This window comes from Diabrotica virgifera, chromosome 5 (assembly GCF_917563875.1).
Source record: "Diabrotica virgifera virgifera chromosome 5, PGI_DIABVI_V3a".
NCBI classification, from domain to species: Eukaryota; Metazoa; Arthropoda; class Insecta; order Coleoptera; family Chrysomelidae; genus Diabrotica; species Diabrotica virgifera.
The window spans coordinates 19,415,186-19,443,090 of NC_065447.1; the positions used below are offsets into that span (position 1 = coordinate 19,415,186).

Below are 27,905 nucleotides of genomic sequence, written 5' to 3' on the forward strand. Positions count from 1 at the left end.
AGTATTTCTATAGGGCTTTTCATCGATTGTCATTTGTTTCGAGCTTCTGTCATGTGTCACATAATATTAATATATCTACGTCATACGTTATTGGTATATACCAATGATACAAACCAAAGACGTATGACGTAGATATATTAATATTATGTGACACATGACAGAAGCTCGAAACAAATGACTGTGAATGAAAAGCCCTATTTATAAAATACACTGTAACAATTTCTATGTGGGAGAAAGCGCAAGACCACTAAGTACCTATCAAGATAACCGAACATGAAACATACATCAAAAACAAAAACTTCAACAAAGGACAGAGTACAATGGAAAGGAAAGATAGATCAATATAATCATGAAAGAAAATAATGAAAAAGAGAAAAATCAATGAAACAACTCTCATCCTATCCTATATAACAGGGGTGGCCAAGCTCCTTGATAGTCCGAGCCATTTTTCAAAATTTGAAATGTTTCGAGAGCCGCAATTAAACAATTATCTAAAAAGTGTACAGAATGTATTACATTTTTCTCTCACTGGTTGGATTGCACGAATTTTAAGTGAAATAAAATGGTTAACATCGTTGTTTCAAATATTCAAATAATTCTACAAGCAGCCTTTGCTAATTCAGGATACTTCGATTCTTCATCATCCTTCCATCTATTTCTGGGATTGCCTACTTATCGTCTATCGCCTTTCAAAAAACACCGTCTTTAAAACTCTGTCTTCCTCTGATTTACCACATGAACTGCCCATCTTATCTTAGCGAATAATTAGCTATACGGTCTTAATTTAGATTGTCTTTTTAGCTGCTTGGATCTTAATAATGATGGTAGGGAGTATAATGTTCTATTCCACGCAACTATCCTTGCTGAGACCTCTTTTTAGATGAGCCCATCAGAGTCAAAACCTGCTAAATCCTAAATTTTTCGTTCTGCTAAATCCAAACTAAAGTACAAATTTCTGAAGATGTAAGGGGCGTGCAGAAAAATTACAAATTAGTGTGCCATTTTATGATATTTATTGATGCCCCTTTGATTGAAAAATACCGGATACTTTTTAGACAAGGCGGAAACGGCGGGTTCGTTGGGAAAAATATTCCCATGAGATATTTTTGCATAATCACATTCGTGAGACGTCCCAGAATAAGGTTCAAGAAGTCGCCCACGTGAAAAGTGGGCCAATTTTTTTTTAACAATTTTTTTTAATCAAATTGCAAAAATCGATATTTTTGGCCCGCACTAATTTTTTTTTTAGGTTTTTTGGGCCATTCTGGACAAAGAAGGTCTCTTATAATTTTTCTCTAAAGTTGATCTTTTTCGAGTTATAAGCAATTTAAAATTTGAAAAACGCGAAAATGGCTATTTGTAAGACTTAATAACTCGGTTAAAAATTATTATTATGAAAGTCAGAAAGCGACTAAATCAAAGTTTAAAGTCTCCGCTACATGATCCTGAAGAAATCTGTGTCATTAATTTACTACTAAGCTGTTATTTTTAATTAAAAACAATGAGCGGTTAGACATAGACAAATAGCGGTCGTATTGACACGGTTGTAAATGTGAGTGCGACAAGATGCACAATTGGACTGCTGGAATGGCTTCTCTCTCGCACTCGCATTTACAGTGGCCGCACACATGCATGGCGCTTATTATTTTTATTTAAAAATAACAGCTTAGTAATAAAATAATGACAAAAATTTCTTCAGGATCTTGTAGGGGGGCTTTAAACTTTGATTTAGTCATATACTGACTTTCATAATAATAACTTTTAACCGAGTTATTAAGCCTTGAAAATCGTCATTTTTCGTTTTTTTTTTCAATTTTAAATTGCTTATAAGTCGAAAACGATCAACTTTAGAGAAAAATTATAAGAGATCTTTTTTGTTCAGAATGGTCCAAAAAATTAAAGAAAAAATTTTTCGGGCCAAAAATATTGATTCTTGCAATTTGATTAAAAAAAAATTGTTAAAAAAAAATTGGCCCACTTTTCACGTGGGCGACTTCTTGAACCTTATTCTGGGATGTCTCACGAATGTGATTATGCAAAAAAATCTCATGGGAATGTTTTTCCCTTCGAACCCGCCGTTTTCGCCTTGTCTATTTTGGAAAATTTACCATTTATTGCCCCACCGATTTTTATAACCGAGTTACAGGGTGTTTTTATCGATTTTGCCCATTTTTGTCTGGATCATAACTTTATAACCACCTTGTATATTTTTTGATATTTGATACAAGTAGGTCTTATTTAGAACCCAAACGATAGAACTACTAATCAGAAGAAAAATCCAGGTCTGGATTAAAAAAATTATACTTAAATTCATTGTAACCGTGAAACAACATCCTGTATATCTTGAAATTTTCAAAGCCCGTTTGCACATTTGAAAAGAGCACAAAAAACTGAGTTTATACTAATCAATACTTAGTTACTACATTGGAACTAACCACTTACTGCTGATCACACCAAAAATACAGGTCAATAACAAAAAAATTTAAAGTGATTGTGACCTTGAAACAACACCCTGTATATTGAAATTTTCAAAACCCGTTTGCACATTTGAAAAGACCACAAAAACTAAGTTTAATGGTTCACCTTTATTTTTTGCGCAGACAATTTAACGATTTCAAATAATTTTGAAATTACGTTGAAATTTTTAGGAACTCATAACAAAAATTTCGATTAAATTTCGAAATTAATGTCAATAAATTGTCTGCACAAAAAATTGAAACGGTCAATTGAACTTGGTTTTTTGTACTCTTTTCAAATGTGCAAACGGATTTTGACAATTTTAATATACAGGATGTTGTTTCGAGGTCACAATTATTTTATATTTTTTTGTTAAATCAAACCTGGGTTTTCTTGTGATAAGTAGGTAAGTGTCATTCCAATGTAGTATATAATTATGGATTATTTTTAAAATGTGTATTTATTCATTAACTTTAATAATTTATTATTCAAAGTGCTTTAACAACCTGCTTTTTAATCTTAGAGTTCTTAAAAATATCAGTATATTTAATGTCAAAATTAAAGTCATTAAATTTTCTGTACCCAAAATTAAAGCGAACATGTAAACTCAGTTTTGTGCTCTTTTCAAATATGCAAATGAATCTGGAAAATTTAAATATACAGGGTGTTGTTTCAAGGACACAATGACTTTATATTTTTTTGTTAATCCGGACTTGAATTTTTCCTGTGATTACTAAAAATGGGTTGTTCCAATGTAGTAAATAAGTGTTGAATATTTTTAAAATGGGTATTTGTTCATTAACTTTAATAATTTATTATTTAAAGTTAATATTACGTGCTTTTTAATCCCAGAATTCTTAAATATTTCAATATAATTTCACAATTAAAGTCATTAAATTGTCTGCCTCACGCACAAACACTGCGGCACACTCTCAAATAATTTGACAAACATGTGAAATTTGACAAATCATTTGACCGTTTACAGAGCCTTTTAGTGAGCCTTCGGGCCGCATAAGAAACGCTAGAGGGCCGCATGCGGCCCGCGGGCCGCAAGTTGAGTATCACTGCATTAGACTATATTCTGATTGCTGCTGGATGAACGATTAATAGGGCTTTTCATTCACAGTCATTTATTTCGAGCTTCTGGTACGACATACGTTATTGGTATATACAATAATGCAAACCAAAGACGTACGACTTAGATATATTAATATTATGTGACACATGACAGAAGCTCGAAACAAATGACAATCGATGAAAAGCCCTATATCTATCCTATTAAAAAATCGTGGCTTAATCACAAACATAATATTTAGATATTTTATCTTTCTTAAATATAATATTCAACTTGCATATTTTAATAAGGAAAGTGTTATTTGGCACAAAACCCTGTCAAATCTTGTTTTTTTTTTCCTCCAAGATCAGAATCTTTATTAGTATTGTCACCCTTTTATTCACAAGATCTCTTGTAAGGTTCCTTAGAGGCTTTCAACATTCAGAAAGAAGATTCTATTCAATGATTGCAATGGACGGAAAACAGTGGATGAATGGTATTGAAAAGATTTTGTGATACAATATATACTAAGATACATTTACATATCAAAACTAATGTAGGAAACGCTAGATTAGAAAAGATAACATTGAATATTTTAATTCATCTGAATGCTTTGATAATAATGAAAGGAAAAAATACATAAATCAAAGTTTTAAATTTGGAATTAATGTAAAATATTTGTGACCAATATTGCAATATTTACTCAAACTCAAACAGATATTTTTATTATAGACATATATACAGGGTGAGGGTGAATCCCAAAAGAAAAATACGATTTTCTCATATTTGTTATAGTTTGTCAAACTCTTTCCTACGTTTGACAAACTGTAAATGTACAACCCTATCTCCTTCTTTTTCTTGTCCTAAGAGAAGCACTCTTCTTCTTCACCTTTTTCTTCATGTACATGTCCTTTCAGAACGTTGGTTACCATCATAGCTATCTTAATTTTACTCACTGTCACTCTATATAGCCTTATATCAATACCATACCAATCACGTAAACCTTCACGTAAACCAATCACATAAAAATCACGTATAGTTTGTCAAACTCTTTCCTACGTTTGACAAACTGTAAATGTACAACCCTATCTCCTTCTTTTTCTTGTCCTAAGAGAAGCACTCTTCTTCTTCACCTTTTTCTTCATGTACATGTCCTTTCAGAACGTTGGTTACCATCATAGCTATCTTAATTTTACTCACTGTCACTCTATATAGCCTTATATCAATACCATACCAATCACGTAAACCTTCTTCGTCCTGGACTGCGTTTGCCTGCTATTTTTCCTTTTATAATATTTTATAGCAACCTACATTTGGGATCTCTCATTACATGTCCTAAATAATCCAGCTTTCTCTTCTTGATGCTTTTTATAATCTCAGTAGTCTTGCTGAGACGTTCTAGTATTATGGAGTTTCGAATCCTCTCCACCTAAAAAACTTTTAAAATTCTTCTAGAGCACCACATTTCGAAAGCCTAAAGGCGATTTAGATAAATTTTATTCACAGTCCAAGACTCGACACCATAAAGTAAGACCGAGAACACTTAGCAGCGAAGCAGGCGGATCCTCAATCCAATTTTAGGTCTCTGTTGCACAATACCTTGGACATCCTTCTAAAAGCGGCTATAGCCTGTTCTATTTTGACCAAGCACTCCCTATACCTAAACTCATTACTTTCCGAGATATGTACTTGATAGGTACAGTCTGTTACAGCTTATAATGGAAGGCAAGATTGAAGAAGAGAGTTGTGAAGGAATAAGAAGTGAATGTTTCCAAATACCAGAAGCTACAAACTAGTGATGAGCGAGACTGGTCTTGGTCTTGCGGTCTTGGTCTTGGTCTTGCAGCAAGACCAAGACCAAGACCAAGACCAAGACCAAGACCGCCTTTTGGTTGCAAGACCAAGACCAAGACCAAGCTTGCAAGAACAAGACCAAGACCAAGACCGAACCTTGCAAGACCACGCAAGACCAAGACCAACCTGCACTTTTTTGAGAAAAATTGGTTTTTATTATTTAACTTTACTTTTTAGTTCAATAATATATACTGACAATGTAAGAAACCTTAAACAATATCGAATTTTTAAAATACATAATATTTTGGTTATATTTTTAAGTCGTTTTGATTAAGTCAAACGGTTTGCATTTTCTCAACCTTCAAAGTGTCCAAAAGACAAGTTTTCAAACGGCGACAGTTCAAGGACAATTGAAATTACTTGTAAGACAAAAAAAATGTAATTATAGATAGGGTAATCCATTAAAAAAAATACAATTACAAACGGTTTTTCTGTACCAGTAGTTTTCGCTTTTTTGTCTAATAAAAATACTGACACTTATTTCAATTCTTTTCGCATAATCGAGGAAAAATGTAGGTCGTTAAATTTAAAATTGAAAAAGATTGAAAAGGGATTCACAATGCTGTGAAAGCATTGTGGCCTGAATAAAAAAAAACTGGTTGTCGATTGTAATGTGTCAAGCTTGGTATCGCAAAATCCAAAGCTTAGGTTCAGTTTCTGAATATAATGACAAAAATTCCGATACTGGGAAATTTTTAAAATTATTTTTTGGATTAATTTTTTACAGTCAACGAAAGTTGGAAGGTGAATTATTTGTGAAAATCCCGGATGACAAACGCGTAAAGAAGTTTACTGATTTCATAGTTGAAAACTATTTGGAAGAATCTAGGTTTTCCCCAGAAAGGGCCAGTACTACAAATAGTATGTGCCGCACTTGAAATGCATGCGCATCATTTCAGTGTGTTCTAAATTCTAGTTTTTACTACCCACATCCGAATATTTCAACTTTTTAAATGTCATAATGGGTATTCAATCCAAAAATATGTGAAAATAAAAAGTGCGAATAACTCGTGTTACGAGAGCAATGTAGTTTAAATAAAATTAAAGAACTGCAAGATAACAGATTACAGAATTAAGCGTTTATAACTCCCCATTAGGTATAGTTATTATGTTATAGTATTAGGTCTATAAATAGGTGTGGTAAATATGAACGTATTTACTAAAAAGTATGTTTTAGTTAGTTTATAAAAAAAGTTAATTATATTAAATAATGATTAAATAGAGTAAAAAATATTTGATTTTTGTGTTCTCTTAAAAAAATTTAATTTATGTTCTTAAATTTGACCCTCGTAGGATAAATACTACAGTGTTCGAGTGGAGGAGCAGATCATTATCTGTTAACAACTACAAACCGTTTATCTTTAAGAAGCTCTTTTTCTTTAACATTTTATTAAAATACAGGGGCAATAAACAATAATCCAGATTCAAGACGTGGTCTGAAGGCAGGCGGCAGGTATCGACAGCATGCAAAACACAACGTGACACAACCGAAGGCCGGCAATTGGAACAAGGGTTGTAAATGCAGGTTTTTCCTACTGATAAACATTACCATTATAAAAATATACTCTAATCTCTTTATATAGAGAGAAATAATTAGGTCATTAGGTGAATGTATAATGTTAAAATTGGTATCCGTTTGAAACTACATTCTACATTCTGTTAAAATTTTAAAGCAAATAATATAGTTTCATTCTTCACATCTTTATTTATTTCAATGTACATTTTATTCGAAATTGTTTGGTTCAAATTATTACTACCAAAACAGCAAGACCAGCAAGACTCTTGCAGCAAGACCAAGACCAAGAACTAGACCGGCTAGTGCAAGACCAAGACCAAGACTGCCTTTTATCTGCAAGACCAAGACCAAGACCAAGCTTGCAAGAACAAGACCAAGACCAAGACTAACTTGGTCTTGGTCTTGTTCTTGTTTTGCTCATCACTACTACAAACATATTACAGGAGGCAAAAACCAGAGAAACATTTATGGTGGTCGTCAACTTTCAATAAAAGACAGCACCTAAATTTGACATGCAACGATCTTTATGTGTTTAGTCTATATAAAGTAGTAAATACTCACCATCGGGAAAAACTTGTCTCATTTTAAGGTACGAAGTAGTCAACCGAATAACTGATGCTTTATCAAGTTGTGATGTGATCGCAGCTGGAAGTGGGAGTAACTTTGCTAGCTCCAAAAATTCAGCATTTTCCTTTTCTCTTCTACTCCTTGCTGCATTTTTGCTTTTTTCCTTCATGGCACCCTTAGTGCCAAGCACTCCTGCTGAAACAAAACAACGATTTTAACATACTGTGTTTGATGTTTAAAAATAAAGCCACTTAAATAATAATAAAATATATAATTTTGGCTTAAATTTGGGGATTAAAAATATTAACGGTATTGGCATCTTCTTCTTCCTATGGTGCCTATCCAGTACGAATGTTGGACACTAGTGGCTATTTTGACTTTATTGACTACTGCCCTTAAAAGTCCCGTTGTGGTCCAGTTAAATAATTTTCGTAGGTAGATTATGCAACTAGGATATTCCTCTTCTTCCTGGACCTCTTTTTTCATGCAGCTTACCTTGAAGATGGTCCGAAATAGGTCGAATCGTCCTTCATAAGAAATTATCCAATCATTATATGATAGCCCAAAACACTTGCTTTAACGAAAATACATTTCAGGAAGAAAAAAAATCTGCTAACAAAGGTTTCAAGAAAGACTGCCCATTGTAATTTATAAACAAGGAATTCTATAAGATAGAAAAAAAAACAAGAAAACATGACAAACAATACAGAAACACTTACAAGAATGGATTCAAAGATGACAACAATACCATAATGTACCTAACGGGCTTATCAGAAAACCGAAAAAAGTACTATATTACAATATTAAAAATAACCAATACACTCACACTCAGATCTATCCTGTCCTAAACGAAACCTACCAATACACAATAGAGATCAAAGAACCGCATCTATAAAATACTCAGTGAATGCAACAATTTCAATATCTAAGAAACTATAAGACCACTAAGTTTGAGGATAAACGAGCAAAAAACAAAAATAACCATATACAAAACCCATATACAACCAGTGTTGACATATGGATCGGAGACATGGACCATCTCCAAGGCAGATGAAAACCTTCTGCTTATATTTTAACGAAGGATCCTGAAAGCAATATTCGGTGGCATCCGTGAAAATGATATTTGGAGGAGGAGGTACAACTACGAGGTATACCACAGATATAAACATATATTTGGTGGTAAAGACGTAGTATCTCTTATAAGAATAGGAAGACTAAGATGGGCAGGACATCTAGCAAGATCACGACATAACAATAACAACCCTCGTAAAAGAATCCTTATCACACAACCTGTAGGAAGTAGAAGTAGGGGTAGGCCAAAACTTAGATGGAAGGATGGTGTAGATGAGGACGGGAGAAAAATAGGCGCAGCAAACTGGCAACGGGTAGCAATGGATAGGACTGACTGGCGTAATAGACTTGGGAAAGTCTAGGCTGTTTCATAGGGCTGTAGCACCATTGCTGATGAAGATGTGTGTTGCGCCAGATAGTGTGTTTAAGACATCCTGCTATTCTGTTGGTTTGTATACTTGTTGGGCAATTTCCGCTTCTGTATCACCATAACTGTACATTAGCACTCCCAGGTAGCTGATACTTCTTTCTTGCTTGCTAGATTATTTTGCTGTCCATTTCCAGCTTGCACTTTATTGGATCTTTAGAAATTACCTTACTTTAATGAAGAAGGTAGAAGGCAGTGGCGTGCTGGAACGTTTCAAGCGGCCCGGTGATTTTATAGAAAAGCGGCCTCCCATCCTCATTTTACCTTCTGTTTTGAGAATTTTTTAGTTGAATTTTAGTAAATCAATAATACAAGATAGTACAAATTCAAGTATAGTGCAAATACTTTAATTTAACAATATTTAAAATAACACTTAAAGGCAATAATCTAAACATTATTTTGCAATTATTTTATAAAATAGTTACATAGCTCTCGATCAATAATTTCCGCATTAAAATAGATCTTTGAGCAAATTCGTACGTTATTTCATCATTTTTAAGCTCATACAAAGCTAATACTTTTTTTCTATAACTATTAGCATAAATGTTTCCAAGTGATCTTGTGTTAAAGTAGGTACATACTTCTTAACCAATTTTTTATGTATTTCAACGTTTACAAGCTTTTTTAGCAAGATACTTGTGTCACTAAAAGAGTGAATAAATGCTTATATATGTACAATATTTGTACTATATTTGTACTATATTTAAATTTGGATAAGCACACTAATATACGTTTTACTTATGCAAAACAGCGTAACAGCAAGCTATACAATCTTTACAATTTTTAGTACCACACGGAGGTGAATTTTCACGATATTAACAACACTTTCATGTGTTACTTCATGCTCATTATCACTTAGATTAATAATATCATCCTTCATATTTTCTGTAGACTGAACATATTCATCACTAAATAATTTCAGTATTTTGCAAAATCCTATTTTTTAATACAATCAATTTATCAGAAAATCCAGAAGTTCTTCTCTAATTGCAGTCGCAGATAATATGATATGATAATGTTTTTTTAATTTTTCAGTAAATGATTTAAATGACGTTAAAGGTACATATACCATTTTTCATTTTATCAAAATTTCTAAGATGTAGAGTGCTTATATTATCATAAAATGATTTGTCTTGATCAAATCGTCATGACCAAGACAAATCGTTTTTCGATACTTCCAATAATTCGGTCAAAAATTTGCAAGACGTTTTTCCATTTTTTATTCTGCAGAGTACATATTTTAGATTTAGATGTTTGAAGAAAATTGGAAAATCATAAATATACTACTTGTATGTATGAAAATAAATATTATCTGTAGCAATAATTTATGTACAATATAATTTATATAGCAATAATTTATGTAAATAATTGTTTTCGAAATTAAAAAATATTTTTTTTTGTTACATCTTAAATTTTTTGTGCTAAAACCTATTTGACCGGCCTCAAGAGGCCGCGGCCTCTCGGTGATTGCACCGATTCATTTATATGGCCAGCACGCCACTGGTAGAAGGTATCCTACTTGATAAAGAAAAATATGTACCAAACCAATCAGAATGTAGCAGGTTTTGGTTGGCAATACTAAATTGTGGCTTAATCCAATATAAACACAATATAAGGGTAGGTAAAGAAACTAAAGAGAGGACGACCAAGAAAAAGCTGGATAAGTAAAATTGTAAAAGCACTTAAATTCAGAAGCATGAACTACACAAAAATGAAAATGATATTATTGAGAAACAAAACAGAATGGAAAAGAGTATGAACGAACGAGAAATTTAGAGCAGACGAAGAAGAGAAATAAATGTAGTGAAGTATGTAATTATTGCCATTTTTTCTATTCCTCTATGTTAAGTACACTTATGTTATCAATAAGAATAATTAATGATCAGGCAATTAATGATGGTAAATTAATGATCAAATTCATTAAGCATTGAACATTTTTGTTGTGGTATCAAAGTTTTGTATCAAAGTCTTTCTGCTAGAATTGTTAGTTTAGTGAAATGTATAATAGACCAGGGCGCATCTGTAAAAATATTAGTACATTTGGACGTTGAGAGGTGACTCAAATTTTTTTTACAGAAATTGCTTGAAAATAATTCAAATAATAATATTTGAGTTATCCTCCCTCTCAAGAAGGTCCGGAACATTGTTTAAATAATCAAAATGTCAAAAAATGAAGGAAAAATTCGATTTTTTTCTTCGTTTTTTGATTATAACTTTAAAAGTATTCATTTTCGAGAAAAATTGTACTGACATAAAAGTTGCGTAATTGTATTTCCTACAATATAAAATTGGTTAAACATTTAAAAAATAGTCACCCTTGTTGCAAAATAGCAATAATTGCGAAAGAACCATACAAAAACATGCATTCGCATTTTACGTTTTTCAACCATTTATGCTAAACTTAGGACTTCACATTTCACCCAGATAAACTTTATGATACAGTAAAACAACACTGTAAATTTCATTAAGATCGATTTAAGAGATTTTGCAAAATAAATTTTGAAATCCAGCTTTCTAAAAAAAAATTCATTTTTTCAAAATGGTACAGGACTGAAAATTAAGCAGATATCAAGTTGAAATTTTTTTTGCGTATAGAAGTGTACTGTACCTTTCATTGGCAATTAGCAAAATTAAAATCGATTAACTACTACGGCGTCAGTAATTTTTTTAAATAAACATTAATTATTGGTGCTACGCGCAGGACAGAGGATAGTTTGCTCTGATTGGGCATTCCAATGACCTTTGATAATGATTAATACATTTTAATTTTTATTACATTTCGATATAAATAAATAAATTTGTTTATTGCAAAATAAAAACACATTCTTTATCTTTTAAAATAACACTTTTTTTAGCAAAAACTTTCTTTGTTCATATATTTTAACTTAGAGAATAAAAGTTTATTATTTTTAAACATATGCAATTGTTTAAACAATATTTCACAAACAATAATAAAATTAGTTTGATTTTTGTGGAAATAAAATATTAAAATACAACAAAATATAGAGTAAGAAAATAATATATTAGATAAAGATTGGAAGAAATTTTGGTGGAAATCAACTTGTGTGAATCGAACACCGCTGTCCTGCGTGTAGCACCAAAAATTAATGTTTATTTAAAAAATTTCCTGACGCCGTGGTAATTAGTCGATTTTAATTTTGCAAATTGCAAATAAAATGTACAGTACACTTCTATAAGCAAAAAAGAATTCGACTTGCTATCTGCTTTATTTTCAGTCCTGTAACATTTAACAAAAATGAATTATTTTTGCGAAAGCTGGATTGCAAAATTTATTTTGCAAAATCTACTAAACCGATCTGAATAAAATTCACAGTATTATTTTACTATATCATAAAGTTTTTCAGTATGTAGCATAAATGATTGAAAAGCTTAAAATTAGTCCAGAAAGCCACTGCGCATCCGCTAGGAAAAATATTCTAATTCGGATTTTTTGCACAATCTTACTCAAAAAGGACCCCTTATAACAAATTTGCATGTTGCCAGGATCAAAAGTTGGTCAAAAATTTTTTAAACGTTTTTTTTTTGTTTTTTTTCCTAAAATTATTTTTTTTGCATGGAACAAATTTTTTTTAGATTTTTTGGATCATTCCAAACAGAAAAGGTCTTTAGTGACATTTTTCTAAAGTTGATAGTTTTTGACATATAAGCGATTAAAAATTGAAAAATTGCGAAATCGGCCATTTTTAACCCTCAAAAACTATGTGAAAAACTGAAAATTTGAACGTTGCCAAGATAGGTAGATATTCTTTAAACATCGATTGATGAAATCCCGAAGAGTTTTTTGCAATACAATATCAAAAACCCCTTTGTTTTTTAATTGGCAATCAAGCATGCGCGACACTATTTTTCACCGTTGCATGTGTATGCAGTATGGTGCAAATGAAAGGAATAAATTCGTTATTTCGTAAATCGGCGACTTTAAGGAAAAATCCCGAAACAGGTCGATTTTTATTTTTAAGTTATGATATTGTGACATATATGGTATACTAGTGACGTCATCCATCTGGGCGTGGTGACGTAATCGATGATTTTTTTAAATGAGAATAGGGGTCGAGTGCTAGCCCATTTGAAAGGTTCTTCAATTCTCTATTTAGTAATATAAACATTTACATAATTATTTGTACAGGGTGTCCAATAATTTAATTTTTTTGTCAATTTGCCAAATGATTTAATTTAATAAAAATTTTTTGGACACCCTGTATAAATAATTATGTACACGTTTATATTACTGGATGGAGAATTGAAGAACCTTTCAAATGAGCCAGCATGCGACCCGTATTCTCATTTAAAAAAATCATCGATTACGTCATCACGCCCAGATGGATGACGTCACTAGTATACTATATATGCCATAATATCATAACTTAAAAATAAAAACCGACCTGTTTTGGGATTTTTCCTTAAAGTCACCGGTTTACGAAATAACGAATTTATTCCTTTCATTTGCACCATACTGTATACACATGCAACTGTGGAAAATAGTGTCGCGCACGCTTGATTGGCAATTAAAAAACAAAGGGGTTTTTGATATTGTATTGCAAAAAACTCTTCGGGATTTTATCAATCGATGTTTAAAGAATATCTACCTACCTTGGCAACATTCAAATTTTCAGTTTTTCACATAGTTTTTGAGGGTTCAAAATGGCCGATTTCGCAATTTTTCAATTTTTAATCGCTTATATGTCAAAAACTATCAACTTTAGAGAAAAGTCACTAAAGACCTTTTCTGTTTGGAATGATCCAAAAAACCTAAAAAATTTTGTTCCATGCAAAAAAAATAATTTTAGGAAAAAAACAAAAAAAAAAACGTTTAAAAAATTTTTGACCAACTTTTGGTCCTGGCAACATGCAAATTTGTTAAAAGTGGTCCTTTATGAGTAAGATTGTGCAAAAAATCCGAATTAGAATATTTTTCCTAGCGGATGCGCAGTGGCTTTCTGGACTAAATGCGAATACTTGTTTTTTATGTTTTTTTCGCAATTATTGCTATTTTGCAACAAGGGTGACAATTTTTAAAGTTTTTAACCAATTCTATATTGTAGGAAATTTAATTACGCAACTTTTATGTTAGTGCAACTTTTCTCGGAAGTGAATACTTTGAAAGTTATAATCAAAAAACGAAGAAAAAAGTCAAATGTTTCCTTAATTTTTTTACATTTTAATTATTTAAAGAATGTTCCGGACCTTTTTGAGTGGGAGGATAACTCAAATATTATTATTTGAGTTATTTTCAAGCAATTTCTGCAAAAAAATTTGAGTCATCTCTCAACGTCCATCTCAAAACAGATGCGCCCTGGACTATAATTTTTGTGTCTAATTTGGAAAATCCTAATTGCCACTAGGACGCCTACACAATACATCGTTAAGCATTGAAAAGAAATTACAGTTTTAACTTTCTTTGGGTAATTACCTATTGATATTTAAAAATTTCATTGCCATCTGCAATTTACATTGTAAACGTCGAAACTTGTTTTTTCTAACATTTGCTAACATTTGAGTCTACTTTTTTCAAATATCTTTTTTTATATTTTAAGTAGTATTTCTGAAAAATCCGCACATAAAGTGATGCAAAGGAAAACCTTAATTAAATATTTTCTTCGAAAATACACTGCTGGACAAAAAAATACGTGACGTGAAATGGTCAAAAGAACTAATGTTGTTTCTCCCTTTCTACTCTTGCAATCATATCTTTTCATATTTTGATATCTTTTCTAGCAAATTACATAATGTTCGTATATCTCGGTGTTATTTTTTATCTCTCTTTCTTTAATAAGGATACTTACTTTCATTTGTATTCAGGTTACTTATAATAATATAATCGGTTCATAACGTTCTACGACGTCTTCCGATTCCCAATCGCCATTGTTCTCGATCGTAGCACATGTCTTCGTTCAAGCCTCTTTCTCTGATTTCCCTATGGATTCCTTATATTCAGCTTTTCCTAGGTCTTCCTCTTTTCCGCCGTCCTATTGGTGCCCATCGTAGCACTTGCTTGGGTAATCTGTCATCTTCCATACGTTGTACGTGGCAAAACCATCATAGTTGCTTTGTTTTTATATCGTCCATTATTGTATGCTTTACATCCATTATCTCCAATATTCTTGTATTTCTGATTTTATGTATTCTTGATATACCAACAGCTCTTCTCCAGAAGTCCATTTCAGTTTTTCTGAGCATATTTTCGGATTTTTCTTTAAGTGGCCAAACTTCGCTGCTATATGTTATAATGCTCTTAACAATGCTGTTATAGATGTTATGTTTATTTTCTTTGGAGATACTTTGGTCCCATAGCCCATAGGATTTTGTTCAGTAATGCGATAGCTTTCCTTCCTTGTGTGCACCTTTCTTGGATATTGTTGCCCAATGTTCCATCTTGTGTAATTTTAAGACCCAAGTATTTATATTCCTGACAGTGATTAATAGTTATTTCATTTTCCAACGCTAGATCCTGCTGTATACCTCCAACGCACATGACATATATATTCCGTTTTCTTGGTATTCACTTCTAAACCCCAGTTCCGGTACTCTTCTATGATTTTGCGGGTAATATATTCAATATTGTGATAATCCTGGGCATAAGAATCTGATCATCCGCAGAACATTGAGTGTACAAGCATGTTACCATCATTTAGATTTAGCGGTAGGTATACCCAGATTCTTACATTTCCTTTTCCAGGATTTCAAAACTTGCTCTAAATATATTTTAAATAGTGTCGGCAATAGACAGCAACCCTGTTTAAGACCTTTATTCACTTCAAATCCTGACGAGATTTCCTTGCCCAGCTTAACTTTTGCTATATTATTGTGGTATAGATTTTTTACAGCTTTAATGAGGTTCAGACTGATGTTAGTTTTTTCGAGGGCTTCCCAAAGTTTACTTTGTGGTACAGTATCGTATGCTTTTTTTAAGTCTATGTACACTAAATGAAGTTCTTAATTGTAGGCTATTTGTTTGTCTATTAACTGTGTTACACAATATATGTGGTCAGTGGTGGATCTGCCAGCGTGGAAACCGGCTTGCTCTTCGGCCTCTAAGTCCTTGTATTCTTCTACTATGTTATTTTTAATAATTTTTCCGTAAACTCTGCTGATGGTGCTTGTGACAGATATTCCCCGGTAATTATCGCATAATATATTTTTACTGCCTTGTGTATTGTAGATACTACAGACAATTGCCATTCTTTTAGTGTGACTTCGCCATTCATACATCTATAATTATTCAGGTTACTTACTTTTGCATATTTTACTTTTAATCTCAAATAACATATTCTGTCAGATATTAGCTTGAAAATCTATCAGCATTTGAAATGTGATGTTACCGAAGGATGATGCGTATCTAGTGAACACAACCACTGAAAATGTATTAAGTCACGTATCCATACAAGGGTGAACTCCGCTCCGTGTAGCTGCTCAAATGGATACGACATGCGCTCCCCTACATATAAACCGCAAATCGGTTGAATCGAAGAGGGTGAGGGCCGAGCGGCGATCACCGACGTATCCACTATGTGGAGCTGCTACACGGAGCGGGGTTCACCCTTGTATGGATACCTACTAGATCTAGATCCAACGAACTGTCAATACTGATGGAATGGGCATGAAGGGAATTTAATGCGGCCAGGATGAGATAGCGTAGTCAGGGAAGGCTGAAAGATAATCGCCATCTTTCGTAAACAAAAAAAAAATGATAGTGGTAGTCAGGGTTGCCAGATTGGGGTAATATCCCACAATTTTGGAGTAACTTGAAAGCGTCTAGGGGAATTTTTTAAGCAAAAATGGTTGGGGGATTTTTTGGGGGGACAATTATGGAAGATTTTATGAAGTCATGGTAAATTCAATTTGCGAATATACATAGAACTGTATATTTTACTCTCATATTTTTCAGTTTCTAAGTGGGGGATTTATAAAATCACATCTGGTAACTCTGGTGGTAGTTGTAGCAAATTTTCGCTGGCATTCTCCGTCTCTCTCTAGGACCTCTCTCTTGTGCGTTGGCCGCAATCTCGCTGTTTGAATGGGACGGGGCCATTCCATCAGTATTGACAGTTCGTTGACTAGATCACTATCAGAAGCTGATCTTGATCTGTACAGTAAAACATAGAAGACTTTCATATTTTGGTCATATGATAAAAAACGATAAATACCACATTCTACAAGTTGTCATGCAGGCAGGGCCGCCCCTACCATGCGTGCTAAGTGTGCATCGCACACGGGCGGTCAACAATAGGGGCGGCCAAAAGCAGTCCACTGATGGTACTACTTTTTTTAAAACGAAAATAAATTCAAATAATTAAATAGTAATGATTCAGAAAACTTGAATATCTGGGGCATATAATGAGAGGTAGCAGATACAGGATGCTGCAGTTAATTTTCAATGGAAAGATCGACGGAAAAAGAGGAATTGGTCTGAAGAAATATTCATGGCTCCGAAACCTTCGTCAATGGACTGGCTTATCAGCAGATCAATTGTTACATGCCGCACAAGATCGAGAACGATATCGGCAAATTGTTATGGAAGCTACACACGCCTAAAAATTTGGGCACGGTACTTAAAGAAGAAAAATGATTCTAATAATTCTGTAAACCATTATTATTATTGCCTGATAATACTAAAATGCGTTTCATTTATCATTTATAGTTCTTTTTTTCATCCTAATCTAAACAAAAATGTCAGAAAATATTATTTATTCTATGCACTGCCCTTTTGCAACTACATATAGTCATAAAGCAGTTCCGGGAACACTTTTTCATTCAAAGCGGCTGGCGGCTGTGGGACTTTTAGATATATTTTCTCGTCCCTGTGTGCAGGCGGGCCGCTCAAGTGGAATACCTCCACAGCTTCTCCTGTTCATATCTCTTTGGTTAGTCAAGCTCCTAACCTGTCCCTATGTGATAGTCACGGGCGCCCATATAAAAATTTTCAGGGGGGGGGCCAGACGTGAAGATGTTGCTCATTATATTTTTTTATGCTTTGGATAACCATATATAGTATACAGCACCTGAAAAGCTAGGGGGGGGCCACGGCCCCCCCCTGCCCATGGGTATGGGCGCCCATGGTGATAGTTAATACTCCCAACTATCATACGACACCCACCCCTACCCATCATAGGTACACGTCCCGATAGGCCCGATACCCAAACCTATACCCGCGGAGAAAACCTCTGAAACCAGTGGAGGAAACCACTGAAAACAAACGGATATGCATAGGGATGACAGCTATGTATCATCCTAATATACCGCCACCCCAACCTCAAAGTGTAACACCATCATGCCGAAGGGGTGATGGCCCAGGGGTAACATAGTGGGTTACAAGCGATGCCTAAGAGAGATTGCGCACTGCCCCACTGAACCGATCAGCACGACCCAACTAGTGGGAAGAAAAATGGGACAAAAAAGAAAAACAATAAAGTCGGAAAAGAGAGCAGCGGGAAAAAGGAAGGAACAAAACTCGAGGGAAGAAAAGCTGGAGGCGAAAAGTGGAAGAAAAGGGATAAATAGGATCTAGAACCAGTGCAATCAAAAGCAATGGAAAAGACAGAGAAGATAAGAGGAAAAAAGGAAGGAAGAGAGAAACAGCAAACAAAGAGAGAGGAAGAAAGAAAGAGAACAGGAAGAGAAAAATAGGGAGAAGAGAAGAGACAGACAGGCATTTCATTTATTAAAAATAATAGGTGAAAATAGTTTCTATCCTTGTGGCATCGGTACCCACCGGAAGGACAGCAGACGTTTAGATACAATTAAGGTAGACTTCCGCACCAAGCGACCGAGACAGGAGACCGCGACAGGCGACAGATAGGTCGCGATTAGACGATAGTTGGTCGCTGGTCTCTGTCGCGGGCTGCAGAACTACCCTGATATAATTGCATTGAGAGCAGTCGTGGGGAGACCTCGCCTATCTGTCGCCTGTCGCGGTCTCCTGTCTCGGTCGCTTGGTGCGGAAGTCTACCTTTAGCGTCTCTTTTGAAGTCGACTTTTCAAAGTAACAAGATATTTACTCAACACATTACTTCTGCACATTTCTTTAAATACTAGTAAGGTACATTTTTCTAAAGTGTTGAAATTGGAAGAGGGCGGCAAATATTAAGTTGCACACACCTTAGTGGCGGCCCTGCATGCAGGGTAAACGAAAAGGAAGCAGGGCAGAGTGTCGGGTAGACGATGGATCTATTGGCTGAAAAATTTGAGTGAGTGGATGGGTAAAACATACTAACGACTTGTTTAGGACCGCTGGCGCTGTAAACAAGCTGAAGTCAGCCAGAACGGTCGTCTACATTTAATGATGATATCGCAGGGAAAGAAGAAGAAAAATCCCACTCCAGAAAATCTATTTGTTCCACCGCTTTTGATGACACAATGCTCAGTGCTACTATAGAATGCTCTTCCTTTTTTTACTATTCCATTTGTCAATTTTTATGCTATTTTGTATACATTCTTATATGAAGGCAATAATTACTTTGCTTTGAAGTATTGTTTGTTAACTTTTTCTCCTGTTCTTAGATTATCTTCAAAAATTGGTTGCCTTTTTATAACGATGTAGGTATCATTTTTCTATGCTGTGATTTTTCTATTAGTTTTTTGTATATTTTCGTTTAATAGCTTCTGTTAGTTGTCCTTCTTCTTTATGTCATTCTTTCCTATCCACTCACATATTTTGCCCATATCTAACATTAGATATGTAGAGATGACAGATGACACCATATTGATAACGGATAGTACCTACACAAGGATTGAAAACACTTGCCAAGGTTACGCAAAAGAATTTGTTGGAAGAGAGTAGGCGCAAAATTTCCGGCCAATGCTTTTTACACGCATTCATTTTTTTCGGATCCTGAGGAAACTAATTAATATTTTTGAAAAATTTAAACACAGAATGAAAGATTACATTATTACCGAGGGCCGAAAGTTCCTTATAATTTCTATAGTGTATATTTTAATAAGTTTATTTATATAAATTTATAATTTTATAAAATATTTATTGTTTTTTTCAGGATTTGAAAAAATAATGAATGCATTTAAAACAGCCCGAAATTTTGCGCCTAGGCTCTTAAGAGCTATTGTATTTGCACAGAGCCGTGCGGTACATCTTTTCAATATGATGCAAGTCTTCGAAATGCCGCCCCTTAAATATTATTGAAACTTAACTTACTTTTATTTTTATTTAAGGGGTAGACGCAAAATCTTGTTTGCGCCTACGGGAGTCATTTTTTCGAATCTTGAGAAAACTAATTAATATTTTTGAAAAATTTAAATGCAGAATGAAAGAATACATTTTTACCGAGGAGCGAAAGTAACTTGAATGAACAAAAAGTTTTTTTGAATGAAATATTTGAAATTAAAAATCATACTAAATTTTCTATTTTTCTCACCTGTAACTTTCGGCCCTCGATAATAATGTAATATCTTTCATTCTGCGTTTTCATTTTTCAAAAATACTTATTAGTTATCTCAGAATTCGAAAAAAAAATGAATCTATTTAAATAGCATTAGACCAAGATTTTGTGCCTACCTCCTTAAATGAAACTACACAAAATGAACGAAAACTTTTATTTTAAAAACAAAACATACTTTAAATTAAATGAAGTATGTACCCTTCTGACTTTAATTTTGACAAACTCGTCAATCAGATTGGTGTAGTTTAGTGGGGATAGATAGGTCTAGCAGCTATAGTGAGAACTCTATTGAAATACGTGCTAAATTTTTTAGTTTTGTTTGTATTATTCGTAAATAGTTTTTAATAATTTTTAATTTTGAAAAACTTCAAACTTACTCCACTAACTACCGAGACAGGGAGGTTAATAAAATTCTTAGTGATACTAATACATTCGGGTATAAAGAAATTAGGTCATTTTGGCAGAAATAGTTAAAACCTCAAGTATCATTTTGGATATATCACGCAATTCTTCTAGAAGATCATTTGTCTCTATATCAGGTTCCTTTTCTTTTTCTATTGAAAGTATTGAATGAAGATTCAGATAATATTTTTCTAGTGTTTTATTATCCATTTCTCTCAATTTGAAAATATCATATAAAAGTTTAAAATCTTTATTATGAGTTTCTCGAAGCGAAAATCGATCAATCAAAGAATTAACAGCAATGTCTAAAATATAGATGAACAAATTTATTTTAAATAAGTTTCATCTGTTAACAGCTCGTCCACAGATTTTTCGTAATCAAATAGACGCTTTTTTCTCCTGGCTCGAATTTCATTTTCACCTGGAAATTCGGAACTTAACATATTAAGATTTTCTCCAATTTCATTAAATTTTTATTTGGTCATTAGCATTGTCTGTAACTTTCCATTTTTTCTATAGTTTCTGACAATATTTTTACTCAATCTGACAATTTTTTTTTAATTTTACTGATTATGGCGCCCCCTTGTGATGCCGCCTGATGCGACTGCCTCGCCGCATCATAGCACGGCACGGCCCTGTATTTGCACAGTTTTGGATATTCTGTACCATAATAGAATTATCGACCAATGTCCAATGTCGTAGATACTAATAACTCACCCTGTATATACCTATAGATGAAAAAACTCATTAGGTTTCTAGAAATACTATCCACAATTAATCACATTTTTAATTTGAGCAATTGTAAAAGTACTTATATTACTATTTCCTTCTACTTCTCTCATACACATCTCTTGAATGAGACTCCATTTTAAAAATACAAATCACAGAAAAAAAAACCAAATAAGCAGATACTCGAGCACTGGCGAAAACATCCTGCTGATGTCTTTTTTCCCAACGGTATGCAAATTTTCAAGAGCTCTCCTCGTATTTGGACACTCAAAAGGCTTTCAAATAAATTTATTCATTTCGTCTTTAATTAAAATCAAGAGACAACTAGGTGCTCTCGTGAAAGTAACGTTTTTGAGAGGATGTGCTTATGAAAATAATTATTTCTGTTTTTACGGCATAATAAAATGTGGTTTATTGACTGAACAACAAAAAATTTCTATTGCAAGTGCATCATTATAGTATTTAATATTTAATTACGGTTATATCACAATACATATAGCAAAAAATATTGCGCTTATTAAATGTTTACTATAATCAATGATTTATTGATCTGAAAATAAAAGTCCGTCGAGTACGGTATCTTAAAGATAATTATATTGTTATAATATTATTAAAACACTTTTTTAATTGCTTCCTTATAGTTAGCTTGGTGTGCTTTGCTGAAACATTCCCCTCTTTGGAAGCTTCTTCTTGGTTATCATTCTTCTGAAGTAACCAATGTTTCTGCGTAACACGCTAAGTTTACTTACTATATTTTGTAGAAATTAAAAAGGCTTTTCATATCTGCTTGCTGTTTCTAGCGTTCATTTTGTTCTCTCTGTGTCAAGTCGTGTTTCTGCCACGTATTTTATTATTTTCCTGATGACTGTTTAGTAAATTCTACTTTTCATTTCTTTCCCGATATTCTTATTTCTCCATATTGTATCATTCAGGCATCCCGACTCTATTCACTTGATCTTCCACTTGTTTCGAACTTTCCGTAACTAGATAGTGTGATGCCTAGATATTTAAACTCCATCACATGTTCTATCTGACACTTCAGCACCAATTTACATCTTATAGTAGATTTGCTGTTAAAACATATTGCTACTCCACTGTATAATAGTAGATATACAGGGTGTCCAGAAACTCTCCCAACAAACGAAGACCGGAAATTCCTCAGATAATTTGAAGAAAATTTAATCCAATTCACCTAGTCCAAAAATGCTTCCTAAGGGAGCTAGAGCTCTTTAAATATAGCGTCTTGTAATTGTTTTTTTAATAGCTCCAGAACGCTTATATGTATTTAGAAAATCGAAAACTGGTACGCCTATTTATCTTCCAGAGATAAATCTATTCCATCAATTGCGAATTTCTAGTACCGGTCATAGGCGTCCGTTTTGGGTAGGGCAACGGTTATTTTATTCCAAACTTTTTTGTCTTTAACTTTTAAGCATTCCTGATACTGGATTATTAAACTCGGAGGTATTCTAGTCTAGAACTAAAAGGTACTCTGGCTTTAAATTGGTATGATTCACCGTTTTCTAGAAAAAACGATTTGAAAATTTTTTTGAAGTTGAAAAAAAAATTAAAAAAAAAACTATATAGAAGAGCGAAAACTGGTACGTTTATTTATCTTCCAGATATGAATCGATTTTATCAATTAATTGCGAATTTCTAGTAGGTACCAGTCATAGCCGTCCGTTTGGGCTAGGTCAACGGTTATTTTATCGCCATACCTATAGGTTTCTTCTTTAATCTTTAAGCATGTTTGACACTAAATTATATTAAATTATGAGATATTCTAGTACTAAAAGTTACTCTTGCTTTAAGTCAATAAAATACACCGTTTTATTTTGAAAATTGTTTTCAAATTTTTTTCAAATTCAAAAAATGGAAAATTTTCAAATCGATTTCAAATAACCGTTTTACTACCCAAAACGGACGCCTATGACCGGTACTAGAAATTCGCAATTGATAGAGTCGATTTATCTCTATAGTTCGTTTGAAAATATAAAATATTGATACAGTAGGAAAAATAAAAGAATACCCATGAACGAACATATAAAACACGCTGTATTTTCCTGTCACCGTGTCACACAAAAAATTGGGCAGCGCAAATACATGTAATAGTAATTATTGTTACATGTACTTGCACCAGACAATTTTCTTTGTGACACGGTGACAGGAAAATACAGCGTCTTTTATATGTTCGTTCATGGGTATTCTTTCATTTTTCCGACTGTATATGTAGTCGGTTCGCGAAACTCGAGACACAACTGGCTAGTGATTTTAGTAGGTAATTTTTTCGTTTTTGGCCAATTTTGCCAAAATTGGCCAAATTACTAACTATTTCGTAATTATTAACTATTTAGTAATTATTTTTTTTGCCAAATTTATCAAATTGGCAAAATTACTTACTAAAAACACTAGCCAATTGTGTCTGGAGTTTAGTGAACCGACTATAGCACAGTTTTTAAGATGCAGGTCATTTGTATTGTATGTTGCATTGTACATACTCGAAATCATCAACTTCGAATACAATGCAACATACAATACAAAAATTACCTGCGTCGTAAAAACTGCGCTATCAATAATTGTGAAACGGATTATAGAAGATGAATAGGCGTAACAGTTTTCGTTTTTCTAAATATGTATAAGCGTTCTGGTTCTGAAGTTATTTTCAAAAAAATAATTACAAGACACCATCTTTAAAGAGCTATAGCTCCCTTAGGAAGCATTTTCGGACGATATGAATTGGGTTAAATTATCTTAAAATTATCTGGGGAATCTCCGGTCTTTGTTTGTCGGGAGAGTTTCTGGACACCCTGTATATTCACCTAATTTGGCCTTTTCCTTTCTTTTTTGTTTCCTGTAGAGCGCATACGTCTATTTGTTTCTCTTTCAGCACTTATGGTAATTCCATGTGATAATTTATTCTCATCTAGGTTTATCTTGTCTTTTTCTTCCTTGGGCAGAATTTGGAGAGAATATATTAATTTGATATTTCTTATACTGAGGCCACAGTAACGTTGACGTCTAACGTCCATTATCGTATTAATTAACACACCAAAAATGATGGAATAAACTGCGCGTTAAAGTGACTGGCCACACTTATTTTAGCGTGAAGTCAGCAGAAAACGCGTTTTTTAATCCAATAATTTCAAGATGGAAGTCAAAGCTGCTACGCCGTTATATTTTATGAGTGCTAATTATTATTTTATAAACGGATCAAGCAAAAACCAAGACTCAAATGAAGATGGTGGATGATAAAAATGCACAGAAAACGAACACGGTAATGACATCAAATGCAAACCAGCTTGTTTTATAATATATACCTCATTCGTTCCCATGACAGATTTTAACGATTTTTTTATATTTATTAAATTGGTCCTATAGTAGGTATCCCATAAGTGTGTCTTTTTTTCTTTTTCAAATCTTCTACCGTCGCTGGAAAAGATAATTATTGCACAATTCGACGCCAAGCGTCACCATGAACACCACGATTTTTATGTGAGTTTTATCGGGGATCCCATAAACAAGTTTCTGTTTCGAACACTGTTAAAAATTCAAGTATTTTCTCGTTATTCCACTCCATTTTCGTAGAATAGTATCTATGTAACCTATTTCACAAAACAAATTACTCTGCTGCGCTGCAAGCTAGAGCTTGTTAAAACAGTGCAAGTGTAGCCACAACAACGAAATAAGTAACGGAGTAACTCCTTTGTGGTGTCAAAATAAACCGACACCCGATCTATCGCCTAACGTTTAACGGCATTAATAATAGGGAGTTTTTGTTGCTACGTAACGTACGCATCTCCGTATACGTAAAGCCACTAACGTGTCGTAGAGGATGAACGTTAAAATAGGTAGTTTTTGTGACGCTGTGTCTAGGTACACGCTAACGTGTACGCAAATAAAAAATTAGGTACACGCGAATTAAACTTCATCAAGCGAGTGACGTCATTATTTAGCGTGCGCGCAGTGACTTTATATTTTGGTACACGCTATTTTGATATGTTTGTGTTTGTTGTTTGTTTAATAGAAAATATTTTTATTAAGTGAAGGGGAAGGAAAGCAAAACTATTCAGATATTTCAAACTTAATTGTACTAAAACAATATGTATCTAAAAGTATATATTCAGGTTAGCAAAATAAATAGCTATTCGTTAACATGATATATACAAAATACTGCTAAAATAATTTTTATACGTAAGTTAATTATACCAGTTTATATTGGTGTTCATTTTTGCTGTGGTGTTTATTTTTATTTATACAGGGAGTTGAACTTGTTACGATTTTCATGTAAAATTGGTTTTAACTTTGTAAATACCCTGTATAACATAATAAACTTTTATATTTTTGTGATATGGAAGTTAAGAAGATTTCGAACATAAAATAAAATATAGGGTGTTGCATTTAAAAAACATAAGTTTCGTCTGCCACTATATTATCGAACGCCCTGTAACATTCTAACTAATTTTAGTAATTTTGTAATATGAAGCTCAAAGTTTGCTAAAATTTTGTTACTAACTTTTATTGTTATCTATTACTATTCGCCCCGAGCGTTAACAAAATGTCAAAGCAAAATCGACCGACCTGCTCATGGTGGCGGTTTTTTGAAATTTTATAAGGACGCTTTGTGTATGTTTAAATGAGACATTTAAAAAAAATGCCGTGTCACGCTAGTGATATTATGTATTAATATAAACAGAAAATAAAAACGCACTTAATCTGATATAAATTCTTCACTTTCCAATATTGATTATCAGTTAGATTTTGTATACATAACCTCACTATCGCAGTTTATGTCAATAAATCTTTATTAACGCAAAAGAAAATATTTTTGTTGCACTATAAATTACAGTATAAATTAATAACTAATGAATTCTAACAATTTTTTTCGGTTATTATCACTACAAAATAAAATATTCAAGTTTAACAAAATAATCCCATAAGACTCAATGTTAAAACGTCCTTACAAAATCTGACAGCGTGTCACGTGACTGTAAGTAGAGGGGAGACGCACGGAGCCAATAGCGAATCTACTGAGCTTTATCACACTAATCAATCACCCCGTATATTTTATCTTATTACTTCTGCTTCCCTTAATCACGAATTTTTGTCTCTTATCTCATTTATACTGTTTTAGAATGTTGTTAAACTCATTAAAAGAACTAAATAATTGTCCATACTCCATAGTTAATTAACAAAAAAAACACTAAACAAGTAAAAATAAGGAAACTCTTTACAAATTAATGTTAAAGTGTAAACATAATGCGATTAGACAAAATACAGATACTTAATACCACAGCATACATGCGGCTCAAATTAGCGTGTACCAAAAAACCCAGCCATAGTACCTACACGCTAAATAATGACGTCACTGACTTGATGTCGTTTAAGCGTGTAGGTACCTAACTTTTTTATTTGCGTACACGTTAGCGTGTACCTAGACACAGCGTTTTTGTGACTGCCTTAACGTAACGTAAAGCAAATCGTAAAGTAATTTTTAAATTCCGTTGACATTAAAAAAATAAAACAATGTTCACACAATATACAATTAATATACAAATGTAAAAAAAGATAGATGAATGATGAAATTGTATGGTTTTTATTGCTTCTATTTAAATATAAAAATATTATTTTTCCTTAGGTTAAATTTTTTTTATTTTTGTTTATACCTACTTTTTAGTTGTAAATTATTGTACCTACATCAGAATTCCAGTATAATGTAAATAGTTTGTTCATATTTATTTGAAAATTTTACAGAAATTAGGTCATTTATTTATCAAGTTATTAATTGTGGTGATCACAGTATTTCTTAAATTAATACAAGATTTGTTTGTTTTGCTTTATTAATAGACAACTTGAAAACAATAAAATTTTAAATCTATTATGAAGTTCCAATTTCCAATTACAAACACAGAATAATTTTACTCAATTAGACTAAACCAATAACCAATATAACCTTAAATATTTATAAACGGCTAGTACGCTGATTAAATGTTCATTTGGTAGCCATTGGTAGGTAATCGCCAATCGGGCAAGATCCTCGTGTGCATTCGGTGACTTTCGTCTCGATAGGGATGCGTTCTCACGTACGTATCAGAGCGCTACTTTAGGTAATACGCATCGAGATACGGGAGTTCAACCATTAATGCGCAAGCGTATATGTCAAAAAGATGGGTTACGTTTACGTATTTGTGTGCACAAAAACTCCCTAATGGCATTAACAACTTAGCGCGCGAAGTCATGGCTACACCTAACGCGTTAGTCAAATAAAGCTTTAATTAACGGCATTAGACGTTACTGTGGCCCCACCATTAGAATCGGTTATATTCGGAACTCATCATATTTTTCCTTGCTTCTTTTTGTCCGTTAAGTTGACCAAATCTGTATTTCTAGATTTCTAAATGAGACTAAGTTATTTCTACT

The 27,905-nt window shown here is 33.1% G+C and overlaps 1 protein-coding gene across 2 annotated transcripts in view; it reads right to left on the reverse strand.

Moving 5' to 3' along the window:
- LOC114335011 (single-minded homolog 2) overlaps positions 1-27,905 on the reverse strand; it is a 203,658-nt gene that overhangs the window by 35,448 nt on the left and 140,305 nt on the right. Inside the window, exon 2 of one of the 2 annotated variants that reach the window (XM_028285162.2) lies at positions 7,443-7,640. In XM_028285162.2, the coding sequence (XP_028140963.1) occupies positions 7,443-7,617 (175 nt within the window). In that variant the 5' untranslated portion in view covers positions 7,618-7,640. Of the gene's footprint in view, positions 1-7,442; positions 7,644-27,905 lie in introns of both variants that reach the window. The other variant, XM_028285164.2, reaches the window with a different exon arrangement.